Source organism: Berghia stephanieae, chromosome 2 (genome assembly GCF_034508935.2).
Source record: "Berghia stephanieae isolate SIO BIC M18660-M18661 chromosome 2, UCSD_Bste_1.3, whole genome shotgun sequence".
In the NCBI taxonomy this organism is placed as follows: domain Eukaryota; kingdom Metazoa; phylum Mollusca; class Gastropoda; order Nudibranchia; family Aeolidiidae; genus Berghia; species Berghia stephanieae.
In genome coordinates, this window is record NC_088361.1 from 50975174 (window position 1) to 50991459 (window position 16286).

The 16286-nt window shown below is 35.6% G+C and overlaps 1 protein-coding gene across 1 annotated transcript in view; it reads right to left on the reverse strand.

Annotated features, from left to right (window-relative positions):
• Positions 1-209: 209 nt before the first annotated feature.
• The window catches only part of LOC144965114 (myeloid-derived growth factor-like), a 16386-nt gene continuing 309 nt past the window's right edge, over positions 210-16286 (reverse strand). The window contains exons 2-5 of the mRNA XM_078900054.1: positions 12061-12111; positions 4780-4929; positions 1869-1929; positions 210-571 (exon numbers count right to left, since the gene is read on the reverse strand). Coding sequence (XP_078756180.1) covers positions 495-571; positions 1869-1929; positions 4780-4929; positions 12061-12111 — 339 coding nt within the window. The 3' untranslated portion in view covers positions 210-494. The remainder of the gene's footprint in view (positions 572-1868; positions 1930-4779; positions 4930-12060; positions 12112-16286) is intronic.

Below are 16286 nucleotides of genomic sequence, written 5' to 3' on the forward strand. Positions count from 1 at the left end.
TTCACAAACAAGGCTTAAACTGTTCGCAGACGATAGCCTTCTTTTCAGGACAATAGATAGTAGCGCAGATACACGTGTGATTATTTATCTCGCTTTTTCAGATGTTGATTTTTGGTTAATGTCCCTTGGAGATCGATTTAAAAGGTGTCCACTGTAATATTTATTGTATGTGTAACGTGGTAATAATAATAATACAGCAACGATAACAATTATATAGGTATTTATTTATTTATCAAGAAGAATTTTCATTTTGCATGTACATCAATATTACCTGTACATTATTGTAACCACATGAAATAAAATCAAAATAAAAGCCTAGGCACATCCATTTGTCCTCACCATACTCACAATCGCAATTATCTTTGATACACAGAGCTGCGACTTAAGACAAGACACGACAGTCATATAGACAGAGATCAATACTTTAAATACAGTCATACACAAACCCACTCACTCACAACAATAAAACCGAAACATTCTTTAACACATGTGTATCACAAATCTTCTCTGAGCACACGGCAGTAGACAGCTACTTTCTCCAATCTATTTTTGAACTGGGCTGTACTGGAAACTGAAAATAAACCAAAAGAATAAATTAAGAAAATGCATAGTTAACAGTACAACCTGCATACAATTACAGTACATATTATCCACTTAAGATAAATTCTTATCAAAAACTCAGGAGAAATTGACACCATATTTAAATGGAAGCTCATAGCAGTACCAACATTTTGTCTATATTAACGTCTCATTAATGTCTTGATATTCTTCCTTCTAAAAACCTGACATGCAAACATGAATTAGCTCAAACCTTCTAAGCAGAGGTGCAGGCAATAATCAGTCTTAAAACTAGAAACATTATAAATATAAATGTCTCGGGTAAAACAACTCTTGCCACCATCTAATTTTGAAAACATGTTGGCATATGTAGACTGCAATCTTAAGCTGCATAATATTGTGCAGATTAGGTATTTACAAAAAAAGATACATTGTTTATTTCAATGTTTGTATGATGAAACTAGTGCACTTAAGTTGACAGGTGTTCACAAGCTAGCAGTAGAGGGGAAGATGCATTTCCTATTTCACTAAATACAGTATAAAGTCAACACTCTTAAAGTCTATTTCAAATTAAAGTCAATGCTGCTTGTTGGTCCCAAATTTTCTGTTATTTATCAAAGTGTGTTGAGTTTGAGCTTTGACCTTTCTTTTTATATAGCGCAATATCCACTAAACTAGCTCAAAGCACTTTACAAGAGGTCCCTGGCCAACAGCAACACGTAACATGTAGAATGAGACATGACGCCTGTTAGGCGATATAACATTTTGTTTTAGACTAAGACAACACTGTTAATGGCCAGGTACTCAATTTACACCTGAGTACGGTGATAGAATGTGAGTAAAGAGCCTTTTCCAAGGACTCAACTATGCACCGAGCGAGGCTCGAACCCAGGACCTTCCGATCTGAAAGCGAGTCTCATACCACAAGACCACATAGCCGCACGTGTGTTCCACTGACTGGATAAAGTCAATCATGCTTAAAGTTGACCAATTTTCTTATCTGGCAATGATGGCTTTATCAGGATTCCACTGTACTACAATGATTAGTTCAATAATTTCAGTTGACTACTAATACTAATATTTAAATCTGTTTCTCATTACTAGAGTGATACACAAAAGATATGAAACTTTTGTAATCCAGTTGTGCATTTTTAAAAAAAATTTAAGTGACTAAAAATAAGAAAATCTGTGACACAGGAAAATAGGTCAAAACAGAAGCATGGTAATAAAAAGAACACGGGCTAGTTAAATAAGTTAAATAAGAACTTCCTTTATGAAACAATCCGTATATATGCAAAATGAAGACTTACCAGCATTCTCTTCTAGAGAAAATTCAGAAGCTTGAAGATTTTTATTGTCTTTTTGGGATGCCTGTAGGATTGGAATGACATTTGGTCATGAGAAGGAATATCTAACTCGGCAACGTTTTCCAAAGTCAGAAAAACAAAATAATCAAATATGACAGTAAAACAGTTAACAGCATATTCTATTTCTATAATTTGAACAATTGTGTAACATAAGATAAGAGTGGAAGGAAAATAATAGATGAAAAACAATGTTGAAATGAAGAACATGGCTTCAGTTAAAATAAAAATATAATAATGCTTCTTATAAAAATGAGTGTAAACGCTTCTTCTCTTTGTCTCCAAGCAGCCTGTGGAAGAGGCCAGGGGATCGTTCCCAAATGCGGAGTGGCCACTGAGATATATGCTGTACATAGGGTCCAGAAAATTGAATATAATTTTTTTTTTATAATATGTATACAGTGCAACCTCTGGACGACAACCCCTGAACAGCGACATTGACCTCTGGTCCTGATTTTTTTTTTTTTTTTGCTTTATATGTTATGTGTAATAAAAAAAAATGTTAAAATAGCAAAATACAATTTAATAAAACACCTGTTTAGCAACATCATGATTGATACCCGACTATCATCATCTGGTACTCTTAATTTTAAAAATGCTTTTTTCCCCTCCCAGTGAGATTGCTTTGTTACCGACCAATCAGAACTCGTGTTTACTACACTGCGTGGAATCAGCATTAATTCAAATGGAACCACAGCAGAAGCTTATCAGTGTATGGAATTCTCAAGGGTCTATACTATAAACCTTTCCTCTTAGCTACCTGTCTGAGGTCAGTGGAGGTTATATAGCCTGATATCAGGCAATGCGTGTCCAATGGGGCAATTATGGATATAATATGTTGGAATAGCCAGGAAAACAATAACTGACTCACTTTTAATTTGAAAAATCATTTGTTTTCTACACATCAGTCCAAATTTGATATAATTGTGGTTAATACCTGGTTTGTTTGTTTTGTTGTTTTTTTCTGGGATTTTTAAAAATATATCACAAGATGAAGATCTACTAATATTAAGTGCTTGTAAAATTTGCTCCACATAAATAAAAATTTCAGTATTCAAAACTCATCAGCATATCACATGGATTTTAATTAAAATCAAAACTAAATGTGTGCACCTGTGTTCTTGTCCAATATTATTATATTGGCATTTGATTTTCTTGATGTATTCTTAGTTTTGTTAAATGGCGCTCAAGTACTGTTTTCGACAATACACATTGAAGAGTGAAAGCGTAACTGGTATACCCTTTATAAACAGGAGAAATTCAAATTCTAACGTTGTTGGGACATGTCTTCTCTCAGGCACTGGTCCGCACATCACAGTGTTATGTATTCGCTGGTCTCACCACGCCCCCGTTTTCCGCCATTTTGAAAACCCTGGATAACAACATAATTTTCCGGTCCCGGGCAATGTCGTTATCCAAGTGTTGCACTGTATATATAAATATATACTTTGTAGGAGACTTCCTAAAAGAAGTTCGAAATAATATTCTCTCTTTTAGAGAGGCAATTTTTTTCACTGTAACAACTGAAATAATTTTGCGCAGCAATCTATTTATCGAAAAGAGCTCTATAATTAACATGCTGTTTCCAAATAATCTACTGCAATAGATAGCTCACTTTCTGATCAGAGGAAATAAGAGGCGTGGCTCTCGTGTTGTTTCACAACAATGAATCAAAGTGATTATACGGATTGACTGTGCAAACTCTGATTGGTGATCGCTGGGAAGTGAACACAGAACCACTGGATATGGACACCAGTGGGAAGTGAAACCAGGACTCTGGGAGGTGGCACCACACCAGTGGGGCATGATTTTTTTTAAATTTCAGATAGAAAGTTAATTTAATTTCCTTCAAATTGATACCTCATAATATGTTTGTTTAAAAAAACTGACTTCGTAAGCCGTCCTACCTATGATCACTATGGTCAAATCGCTCCCCTCTGGAAATTCCGTCCAAATGTTTTTATTTTAATTTCGGTAAAAAAAGAGTTCAGCAAACAACAAATGAAATGCAAATACCCAAATAAAAGGCAGCACTGCCCATTTGAAATCAAAGCTAATGAATTAAATATAAATATGATCTCATATCTGCTGCTGCCAATTTACAACAAATTTGAATACATCCATCCAGCAACATTGCATTAATGAATCTCATACTCATAAGTGAAATAATTACAAAAAAATCATGTTTCTAGAGGAGTGAAACTGGGACTTTGGAACGTGGACACCAGTGAGGCATGAATTTTTTTTAATTTCAGAAAGAAAGTTCATTTAATTTCCTTCAATTTGATACCTAATACAGAGAAGTACTGCAATTAATTTTTTAGTACAGCCACATTGAAAACTTCTTTGTAAATGCAACATTTGTCAAAGAATTTCATGATTGGCTACATTCATTATTGGCTACATTCATTATAAAGACGTGCACCATTGTTTGTAGTCTAGTGCTATGATTCACCCCCAGACCTGTAGGTCCCTGATTAAAGTGACACTCTGGGTTGTGCAAACTCACGTACTTGTAAAAGGCTCTTTACAAACATTCTCTCATCATATTCAGGTGTAAATTGAGTACAGAGCTGGCAACAGCGTTGTTTCTATCGAAAAAGATGTACTGGCTTAAAGGCATGATGTCTAGTCCTACATGATGAGAGTTGCTGTTGGTTTTGAACCACTTGTAAAATGCTTTGAGAACACCCAGTGGACATTGCCTTATATAAAAGCTCGAGCTTTTGGGGGTTTTTTATATAAAGATCCCATAACATCATGAGCAGTCCCATCTCCTCCTTTTTCACTAAACTTAAAATCACAATGCAGAAGTCCCATTAGGAAGAACTGGGTGTCCTTAAAAAAAAAAACCTACCTTGATGTCGACCTCTGATATGGATACAAAGGAACCTGTCACTTCCATTTTGAAATGTTCAAAGTAGAGATAAGATGACTGCTTTTCTCGACTAATGGTGCACATCACAGCAGAGCCTCCTTCTATTACTTCAAGTGAAAAATACCATTCCTGTCAAAATCAACATTTTAAAATTAGGAAATCAGAGGACATTTTGCCATAATAGTCACAATTTAACTTGAAATTCTCAGAATATTTTTTATTTTCAATTTTTCTGTGATGAGTCCGTTATAAAAAGGAAAATTAAATAGGAATTCCCAAATTTAAGGTATTATTGGGTAAACACAAAAGGTGCTTTAAGTGGTTTTTGGATCAACGAAATTCTGACATAAGCAATGTAATTTTTCTATTGATGACTCATCCGTGTAGCCCCATTTTCATACAAATACAATGGAACTTGTTTATAAATCACCATGAATTAAATATAATTGCTTTGCAAGCACCTGAATCACAATCGGGGTCCAATCATTAGTTGCCTTGCCTCTGTGCAAAGCTAGTGACAATAAGCCAAAATGATGATCCTAATACAATACACAGATTCTATCAATAACATTTGAATGATTATGAAACAACTGAGGAATTTTGGTAAATCAATGACCTAAAAGACTGTGTGCACACAATTTTGAAGCAAATTTTAACAAAAAATGTGTCAGTTCTGTAAAAAGAGAAATTCTCACCAAAAAAAAAGTTGAAAGCAACAGTGAAGAAATGGGGCTGTACATGAATGTGCAAAAGACGAAAGTAATGGTGATGTCAGAGAACGACAACTAGGGTAAGAGTGAATGATAAGATCACAGAACAGGTGATGTCATTCAAATATCTTGGACAGACTGTGACCGACAATAGAAGAAGTAAATTATAAGTGGGAATTATAATTGGAATAGAAAAATCAAGATTTGACCAATTGAAAGATATTTTGATGTTAGAACACACAAGACCGTGCACGGGTTCTTTAAAGATGTGCTGCACTTGTATTTTATAATTGGGTCAGCTTAAGATCATCCTTTAATATTATTCTTACCGACTCACAAGGAATTGGTTAACAAACACCAGACTTATTAGCTGATCATTAGTTTTCCTATTTTTTAAAAAAAAAATTTTTTTTTTTGGGGGGGGGGGGGGGGGGGGGGGTTAGGTACCCATCTGATAAAATAAGTTTACTTTTAGTTTTTTTTTGGGAGTTTTAGGCATGGAACTGCCGATAATGTGTCAAAAGGTTTATCACCAATGAGGGAATTTATTGTTCTTTCAATTGATTTTTTACATTTTTTTCTACTGCCACCATTTTTTGCGATTTCAAATAAATTTAATGTTACCGGGAGACTTGTGCAATAGCAGATAAACCTCGCCAACGGTGACCTCATAAGACAACAGAAGAGGATGGAATAATTGTTGCTGTTCATAAAGAAAATTGCTTCCTTCCTGCATCTTCCATCTTCTGCTGTTTGAAATTAACGTTCATGCTCAAATTGTTCATCGGCATTTGTTTGAAAACGGATTACCCATATAAGCAATTTATGAGAGCTATGCTTTCTGAAAAGAACAAAATATCTATCTAGACTTCTGTGAGCAATATCTCGTTTAAAGTGGAATTCAAGTAAATGGAGCAATATAGCAATGACTATGAACATTTTTGTTTTCTATTTTTGTAGGAAATACTACTCTTAAATCAAAGCCCTATCTCCACTGAGTAAAAATCTTTTTGAATTTTGAAAATCCATTAATATATAACAAAGTTATGCAGTTTCAAAGGTGTCATTTATTTGGATGACTCACAAAGAGAAAAAAAATACGGAAAATATGGGACGCTTTTTCTGCGTTTTATTCTGGTTTGTGGCTGTATCTCGATTAATACGTGGAATTATATATTAAAACTTGGCAATTTTATGACATAATTATCAGAAAATATGATGAAGACATCAGAAGAGTTCTAACTTGTATAGTCTTAGAGGTGTATGGCTAGGGTCAACTATAATTTTGTTTTAAAATATAATTGATCATTTGGAACTTTTCCGAAGTGTAATTTTGTGTCTACAACCCATACAAATGACACGAAAAATGCCTGCTAAATTATTATCAATCAGTAACGTGAGACCATGGCTCAGTGGCGGTTCTAGCCTATTTACAGTGGTTGGGCAAAGATGATCCGGTCATATATATATATATATATATATATATATATATATATATATATATATATATATATTATATATATATATATATATATATATATATATATATATATATATATATATATATATATATATATATATATATATATATATATATATATAGATTATTTATTTATTTATTTATTTTTTAATTATAATTTTTTTTTTCACCTTTAAAAAAAATATTTCAACCACAAATAATCACATTATTCACAATGAAATGACAATACCAGTAGATTTTAATTATTCCAAACGTAATCAAAAAATAATCACGAAAGAGAATATAACTAAAAAATAAAGCGACGAGACATAATACGACAACACCTTGACAATAGAAGTCCATTTCGTTCACTCGAAAAATTAAAGAAATGCTTTAATCCCTCAACGGCGAAATTAATATTTCTGTTACATTACTGGTTTTCAGTAGTATGTAGTAACCTTAAAGTTTTCATCGAGAAGCAACAACAGCGATATGACTCGAGTTTCATTCAGAGCTGAAATTGCATCATTTTTACTGCTGTCTTGGTGGTTAGAATGATTGTGCCGGTGGTGGTAGTGGTTGGAATAGTGGTAGCGGTGGTGGTGGTGGTGGAGGAGGAGGAGGAAGACGAGGCGGTGAGGGAGGATGTAATTATGATAGTGGTTTTGGTGGTGCTGTTGGTTAGAATGATAGTTGTGGAGACGATTGTTGTACTTGTTGTTAATATTGTTGTTGTTGTTGTTGTTGTTGTTGTTGTTGTTGTTGTTGTTGTTGTTGTTAACGATGATGATGATGATGATGATGATGATGACAACGACGATGTCGTCGACAATGATGGTTACCACCATACGATATTAAAAAGTTTATTTAATCTTAGGCTTTCGCCAATAATTCACACAATACAATTAAGACAAAAGAAAGTTACCAATCTCTCCTCATGCATTCGTTATACTATCACAATAACGACCGTGTTATCTTTACTCCTTCCCCAACCAACCCCTAGCTTCCCGCCTCTTCGTCGCGAACCATCTTATGTATTAGCTTCAGGACGGGCAAGTACGGAATCTGCCCACCCTTCCTTTAAACGTATTTATTTCCCCGATGCGCAACCTGTCTATTAGCTTCAGGACGGGCAAGTACGGAATCTGCCCACCCTTCCTTTAAACGTATTTATTTCCTCTATAACTTGGAATTCAACTCTCTCCTTACTCAGAAGAGTATTTCTCGTATACTAATTCAATTGTTGAGAAAACCAAAATGGTGGTTGTATTTTATATATTTATTTAGTCGTGACTTTTGAATAAAAGTGTTTTATTTTATTAGACGGAATACAATAGAAAATTACATTGTTTTGCAAAATTATTTAGTCTGGCAATAAAAATACAGCGGTAATTACTTTAAGAATAATATAAAAAAAACTAACAAATTAATTTGTTAAAAAAAAAAAAACAAAAAAAAAAAAAAAACAAAAAACAAATAAGAAAACAATTTAAATAAATGAGTTTTGAGAAGAACTTAAAGAAAACGAGAAAAAAAAAAAGAAATAATTTAAATGGATAAACAAATATATAAAAACAAAACAAATTAATACTAAATTGATATAATATTAGTAAGTTAATAAATTTAATTCAATACTGGAACCTTCCCAAAGTCATTACATCAATGGTACCAGCACAAGTAAGGCAATAAATAAGAAAAAGTTCGTTTGCCAAAAGCTCTATTCAGTGTTCACTGGTTATTAAGGTGGGCTCATTTGAATTAGCCCGACCTAGTACTAGAGAGGCCAGACAGCAAAAATCGGAGTTAGTTCACCGTCAGGCGACGTGACGATGAGATGACGATTTGGGCGGAGTGGAGTGGAGGGGTTGGGGGGGGGGGGGGGGGGGGGGGGTGATAAAAAGAACAGGAGCGTATCCTGGTTTATGCATTACGGGTGCATGGTGATTCGCAATCTATCAAAAATACACACAAATTGATTTCAGTACGAAGTATCAAGTTTAAGTAGTAACTTTTGAAATTATCTAATTTAAATTTGATTATTTCGGACCTGGTAATACAGCTTATAACTTGAAAAAACAGGCTGGTATTTGCCCACCCTGCCCATTATTACCAGCCGTCCCTGCCATGGCTTATGTTATTTCTAGTATTTATTTGAGAGAGAGAGAGAGAGAGAGAGAGAGAGAGAGAGAGAGAGAGAGAGAGAGAGAGAGAGAGAGAGAGAGAGAGAGAGAGAGAGAATGTGTTAATCTACTATCCCTATGACATAACAATGAAACAATGCCTTAATTTTTTTTAAGCGCACGAAGATTTGTGTCATCAGTCATCGCAAACAAGGTTGCCAGATGGCCACGTGTGTGGCCAAATATATAATTTTATTTCTTTTATTAAATTATATTCATCTATTTTTGTCTCAGTGACATTTATCCTTGTCTATTCAATTTTCTGTTTGTTAAAATTTAGTTCATTTTAAGTGGGCCAGTCTTAATAGTGAAAGCCATATGATTTTCTATTTAGCCACTTTTGAAGTCGAATTTGGTCAGGTTAAAGTCAAGTCTGGCCACCTGGCAGCCTTGCCTCACTCACATCATTTTCGTGTCGCGCGATGGGGGAGCAAAATGGCCATCTCCATATTTTCGCTCATTGAAATGCAAATTGGGTTGATGTTTTGTGAGAATATGGGAAAAGTACTTATCATAATCTAATGAAATTTGAAATATAAATAGAAGAAATGTGCATATATAACCTTATGAGCGACAAAATCTCTCCTCTTTGTAGTTTTAGAAATATTGTACTCCAAAGAGTAAAAATCTATTTTTAACGGTCTTCTGGTAATCGCACGAATTTTGTCACTTGACATGATCTAAAATGACCTCTTTTCTAACTGTGTGCCAACTTTCAGTCATATTCATATTCATCGATAAACAGCGTCATAATTAATTTTTTTAAATAGCATGTACGGAACGGCTTCGTCCCATATTTTGTCGTGAATTTGGGCACTTCGTGAGCGAAAAAGAGGCCCAAAGATTTGTGCGGGATAGTCATTGCTACACAATAATACAGGCACATGTTATTCCTTTAATTGAAGCTGGACAAAAACATCATTTTCCAACATGATAATTGCTGTTTGTTTTTGTTTTTAAGGGTTTTACGGCGCTTGCAACACATTAAGGTCATATCAGCGCCAGTAAAAAGGAAGAAAATGGGATAGTAAAAAGTTCTAGAATTACAATTAAAGCATCCAAGAATAAGGCAGACAAAGGGGAATTGGTTCAAATAGGGAACAGATGTAGATTCCAAGAGCACACTATCAGTGTACTTAGTTTGAGATCACCTAAAAGTCTCATCCAGACACAAGCACAGGTCCCCACTAAGAGGAATACACTCAAATATTTACAAATCATATATAATACATAAACAAAACATAATACAGTGCATAACAGAGAGATGATTTACAAGGAACAAAATATCATCTCCCAAAACTAACTATACATTTGACTGTTTCCCTCCCAGCCAGGGTATCCGGACAGGGCCAGGACAAAACCAAGTAATCTTATTCCAAGACAAAGACAGAAAGCATGTTGGAAAACAGACATAGGAAGATAGAAGACACAGTATGTACCTCCCTGCCCACTATAGGAGATGATAATTGCTCATCATTCCAATGATGTTAGATAGTTTTTAAATAAACTCTTGCATAAAATAAATTCTAAGGCTAGTCCCGATTTTTCTACACTAAATCATTAGTTACTTGAAACGTTTAAGATAAACTCCGTCAAAGTAATAGTCATCAATCTGGATCTGTATGAATGCGATAGACAGGGAGTATAATAAAAATCTATCTCTCAGTAATCCTGTCCCTCCATCTACCATCTTTTACTCTCCTCATCGTGCAATATTATTCGAGTGTGTAATGTCTGTAAAAATTCACCAAAATACACAGGCATGTCGCCACATGACACACACACTCACAAACATGCATGTGAACATGTGGGTTTTTGCCTTTGTCATAGCTTGTCATAACATCCCTGCCCTTCCCTCCCCATTGTCTCATCCACGTCATGCATATCTCCACTGTGAAGTATGCATCTTGTAGTTGTCTAACCCCCTCCCCCACGTAACCATCACTAGGCTAAGTTTCAAGGGCTCGCAATTAGCAATAGACTAGAAACTCTCCAAACTTTCTTTTCATTCTCACTCTGTCTTTCAGAGTGTTCATATCATCATATGTCTGTTGCTTAAGATTACACTATCGACACATAATACAGTGCACTCTGGACATTGTTTAAGTCGATTTTTTTTCTTGGTCCCTTCCCCTTCTTCCTATATAACATTCGTTTTTAAAAAAAACACTTTTCCACATAAAGTTGATGTCGCTTAAGTCGATGTTCTTATCACTCATGACCACAATAATATCACAAATAAACAAGTTTCTCCATTGGTAAAAAAAGGTACCAGTAAAAATCTTTATTGGTTAAGAATATATGTGAACGATTGGCGCACACCGATGTGATGTAGGTACTTTGCCTGATGTCTGTACTCAATGTACATAAGCAGTATCAAATAGCTTTGATTTATCCATCTCAAACTTTACATCATCGCAACTTCAACTTCAAGTCAAGATTTTTAATTTCTTATCCCAGGCCATCCTATCTAATGACCCTCTTAATAAGTATCAAGTCTTACATCTACAATGGCAAACAGAAGGTTGAAAGAAAGATCGAGCTGATCAATGCAGTTGAAAAGTCTGGCATGTGACAGAAAATCATCGCAGAGGAAATTGGCATACCAGCCAATTCAGTCTTGACGATTTACAAAAAGCGTGACCACTACAGGGACCTCTACTTCTCTGGTCAATTCGATGCGACCAAGCAACGTCAGCGGAAAGCGCGACATGAAGGGCCATATTTATTCTAGGTAGGCTTGCTTTATTCACACGCATTTTTGCTCATTTGGCAACACTCCGATTAAGTTGATTTATTTTTCTGTTCCCCTCGGTATTGTCTTACCCAGAGTCTACTATAGTAAGTAGGAAATGGTAAGCACAGATTATTGACCCCAAAAGTGATATTAAGACATTAAATTTTGCCTTACCTCATGGGTGCCTCCTTGTGCTGCATAAGTAAACTTGCACTTGTGGCCATTCTGTAAAGGAAGGATGCAAAAATTAATCAAATGATGGCATGAAAACCCTCTGATCACCCCCCCCCCACCCCCATGTACGGGGAGAAAGAAAGAAAAAAGGTGATTTTATGGTGGGTGGGGGGGGGGGGGAGGGGGGTGACAAAACTATTTTATTTCTAGCTAATGAGGAGTATTCATGAATAAAGGGGGGAAAAATCGAATAAAAGAATGAAAACTATAAAGGGGTTATTTATTTGATAAAACTATCCATCTATTTTTAATTTAAAACTGTTCTGGTAACATTTTGATTTTAATGAATTTGGTTACAAAAGAATCATAATAAAAAGGAAAGATCAGCTTCGAAAAAATGATCACATTTCAAGCTTTACAACTTTTAAAAACATCTGGCCATGGTCTCTATGTAAACAAAGCAAGATGGTGACAAGGACCGTGTCACTGTACCAATGTCAACCATCCCGAGATTATTATTACATTTACCTACATTACAAACGGAAAGTAGCATCACTCGGAAGAGAATATCTACTATACTTTCCACATTATACATAGATTATTAAATGACAAAATTTATGAAGGACAACAGACAAAGTCGAAAAGACTCTGCTGACCCAATGACATCTTCACCAAACAAGCAGCTTCAGATTGCATCGTGGAACATTCACACCATGTATGAAGCAGGAAAAAGCTCTCAAGTTGTGACAGAGATGAATGCATACTTGGAGTAAGCGAAACCCACTGGATACAATCCGGACAGAAACACCTCAAGTCTGGGGAGAAATTTTATATTCAGAGAGAGGGGACGGGATTCATACACAGGGAGTAGGAATAATTCTAAGCAAGTTTTCCCAGAAGTCACTGAGAGGATGGGAACAACACAGAGAACGGATCATCATGGCATCCTTCCAACATGGAGTAAGAATATCAACATGGACATTGTACAGATATCTATGCCCCAACAAATGACGCACCAGATGAGGACAAAGATACATTTTATAGTCTGCTACAAGTCATTGATAAGTTGCCAAGGAATGTATCAACATTATCAGACCACCATCTGCTATTGGCAAAACCTAAGCTCCGACTCAGAAAGCATGGGACCAGATCACACACACTTCCAGGTGAATGCACTAGATAGGGAAAAGAATGAGGAGTTCAAACTGCAACCGAATATATTCCAACCTCTAACTGATCTCGAGGAGGACATAGATGTAGAGTCACACTGGACAAAGATCAAGGAAGTCTACATAACAACTTGTCAGAAGGTATTGGATGTAAAGAAATCAGAAAATAAAGAATGGATAAGTCCAATCACCTTGGAGCTAATGAAAAAAAGAGAACAAGGAAGGAACAAGTGAATGCAAGTCAAACAAGAGCTTCAAGACTGGATGCACAAAAGCAGTATCGAGCCACAGCTAAGGAAGTCAAAAGATCTGTGAAGAAAGACAAGGAAGCATTCATGAACAGACTTGCAGAGAAAGCAGAAGAAGCAGCGATAGGAGGACACATGAGGATCCTTTATCAAACTGCCAAGACACTTGCTGGAAAATTGTTGATATCAGTCAAAGATAAAGATGGGAAAACTATTTTTGGAAAAGAGGCTCAATCTAAGTCTAAGTGATGGAGGGAACATTTCCACTGCCTTCTGAACTGACCACCACCAGACAACCCTCCTGAAATTTTACCTGCAAGGAATGAGCTATCAATTAGCGGTGATCCATCATCGATAACAGAGGTTGTGAGTGTCATTAACAAGATGAAAAGGAGGAAAGCTGCTGGACCAGACCAGATTCCACCGTCGGCTCGAAAAGTTGATGCTGAAAAAAATTCTGAGGCCCTTCACCCACTATTTGAGAGAATCTGGAATGACGGGGTATTCCCAAAGGATTGGAAAGGACATCTCGTCAGCTTCCAAAGAAAGGGGACCTCAGTAATTGTAATAATTATAGAGGAATCATCTTCTCAAGGAAAGGTTTTCAACCGTATTATCTAGAGAGAATTAAGAATGCAACAGATGCTAAACTGCAGGAAGAACAGGCAGGTTTTTAGGAAAAACCATTCAACCACTAACACTAGCCTTTCTGCGAGTCATAGTGGAACAGTCTATAGAATGGAACTCTCCTCTTACCGTCAATTTTCTGGGTTATTCAACAAAATTGACAGAGGAACATTGTGGAAAATTCTGGCACATTATGGAATGCCCGAGAAGTTGGTAAACCTCATTAAGGAAATGTATGAAGGAACAAATTGCAGGGTTGTACATGAAGATCAGCTTACTGACAGCTTTGAAATTAAGATCGGTGTCAAGCAGGAATGCTTGCTCTTATCAATCCTGTTCAACTTTGCCATTGATTGGCGAATGAAGGAAACCTCCAAATGGCAAAGAAATGGATAAAATGGACGTCCTGGACACGGATGATCTGGATCTTCTGTCTCACACCAAGGACCAGATGCAAGCAAAAACCACAATTATAAACAGCCTCTCGAAATCCATTGGTTTAAGAATTCACCCTGCAAAGTCAAAGGTCTTAAGGATTGGTATGCGTGAAAGAGAGCAAATCAAAGTAAAAGATCAGGAACTTGAAGATATAGACATTTTCTGCTATCTCGGGAATATAATTAACAAAGATGGAGGCACGGAAGCAGAGGTGAAAGCATGGATAGGAAATGCACAGGCTGCATTCACATCTTTGAACAAAGTTTGGAGAACTAAAGATATCTCCCTTTGAATAAAGCTATAACGTGACGTCAGTCTTAGTTGAGTCTTAGTCCTACTGTATGGATGTGAAACTTGGAATGCATCGCAGGCATGTACAAGTAGGATACACCGATTTTCGTAAACAGGTGCATGTGTGACCTACTTAGAATAAAATGGATGCATAGAATTAAGAACGAAGAAGTATGGAAAAGATATTATTATTATTATTATTATTATTATTATTATTATTATTATTATTATTATTATTATTATTATTATTATTATTATTATTATTATTATTACTAATATTATCATTATTCCCTGCCCTACTTCCGAGGTAAATTTCTCTCTCTCTTTCTTTTATTTTTTATTTTTTAATATATATAATCTATTTTGCTCTTCTAAATCTTCGGATTGTTTTTGAAAGTTTATTTGTTTTTTGTTTTTTGTTTGGGGGGGGGGGGGGGGGGGGAAGGGACATTCCGACAAGCCTTCTAAGGCAGATGACTTAACCATTCTGCCATGATATCCACATGAATGTCGACGCATATATATATAGTAACCTACTATCCATCGATTGATTTATTGTTGGTTAATTTTATGATTTTTTAAATAGATAATTTATCAACTTCACTTATATTATAAATTATAATTATATACGTGCATTACGAAACGTTCCATATGTGGATAAATTAAATGTTTAAAAGAGCAAGGTTTCAAAAAAGTGTCTGTGTATAACCGTCCATCGTTATTGCCAGACAGTGTCTGCCAATAATCATTTTTCATTATTGGCAGACATGTCTGACAATAATTGTTTGTTTGTTTTTAAGGATTTTACGGCGCTTGCAACACATTTAGGTTATATCAGCGCCAGTAAAAAGGAAGACAATGTGATAGTAAAAAGTTCTAGAATTACAATTAAATCACCCAAGAAAAAGTAAGACATAGGGGAACTGGGAACAAATAGGGATCAGATGTAGATTCCAAGAGCACACCACCAATGTATTGGTTTGAGATCACCTGTAAATCTCATCCGAACACAAGCACAAAATCCAACAAAGAGGTATACACTCAAATGCTTACATTATACATTCAAAATGACAAATATAATAATAGATACATAACAGAGAGATGATTTACAAGGAAAAAAATATCAACTCCCATTGACTGTTTCCCTCCCAGCTAGGACTCCGGCCAGGGCCAGGACAAACCAAGTAATCTCATTCCAAGACAAAGACAGAAAGCATGTTGGAAAACAGATATAAGGGGATAGAAGACACAGTATGTACCCCTGCCCACTATGGGAGGTCTGGCAATCAATAATCACATCATCTATTTCTATAACTATAACACGCCTGACAAAAGATCCACGGTGAATAACTTGGCCAAACTTGAAAAGAGATGCTAAACTGAGGAGCTTTCAGAAGGCCGAAATCTAAATATCTAAATAATGAATTGTTAAATTCTATTCATCTGTCTAGAG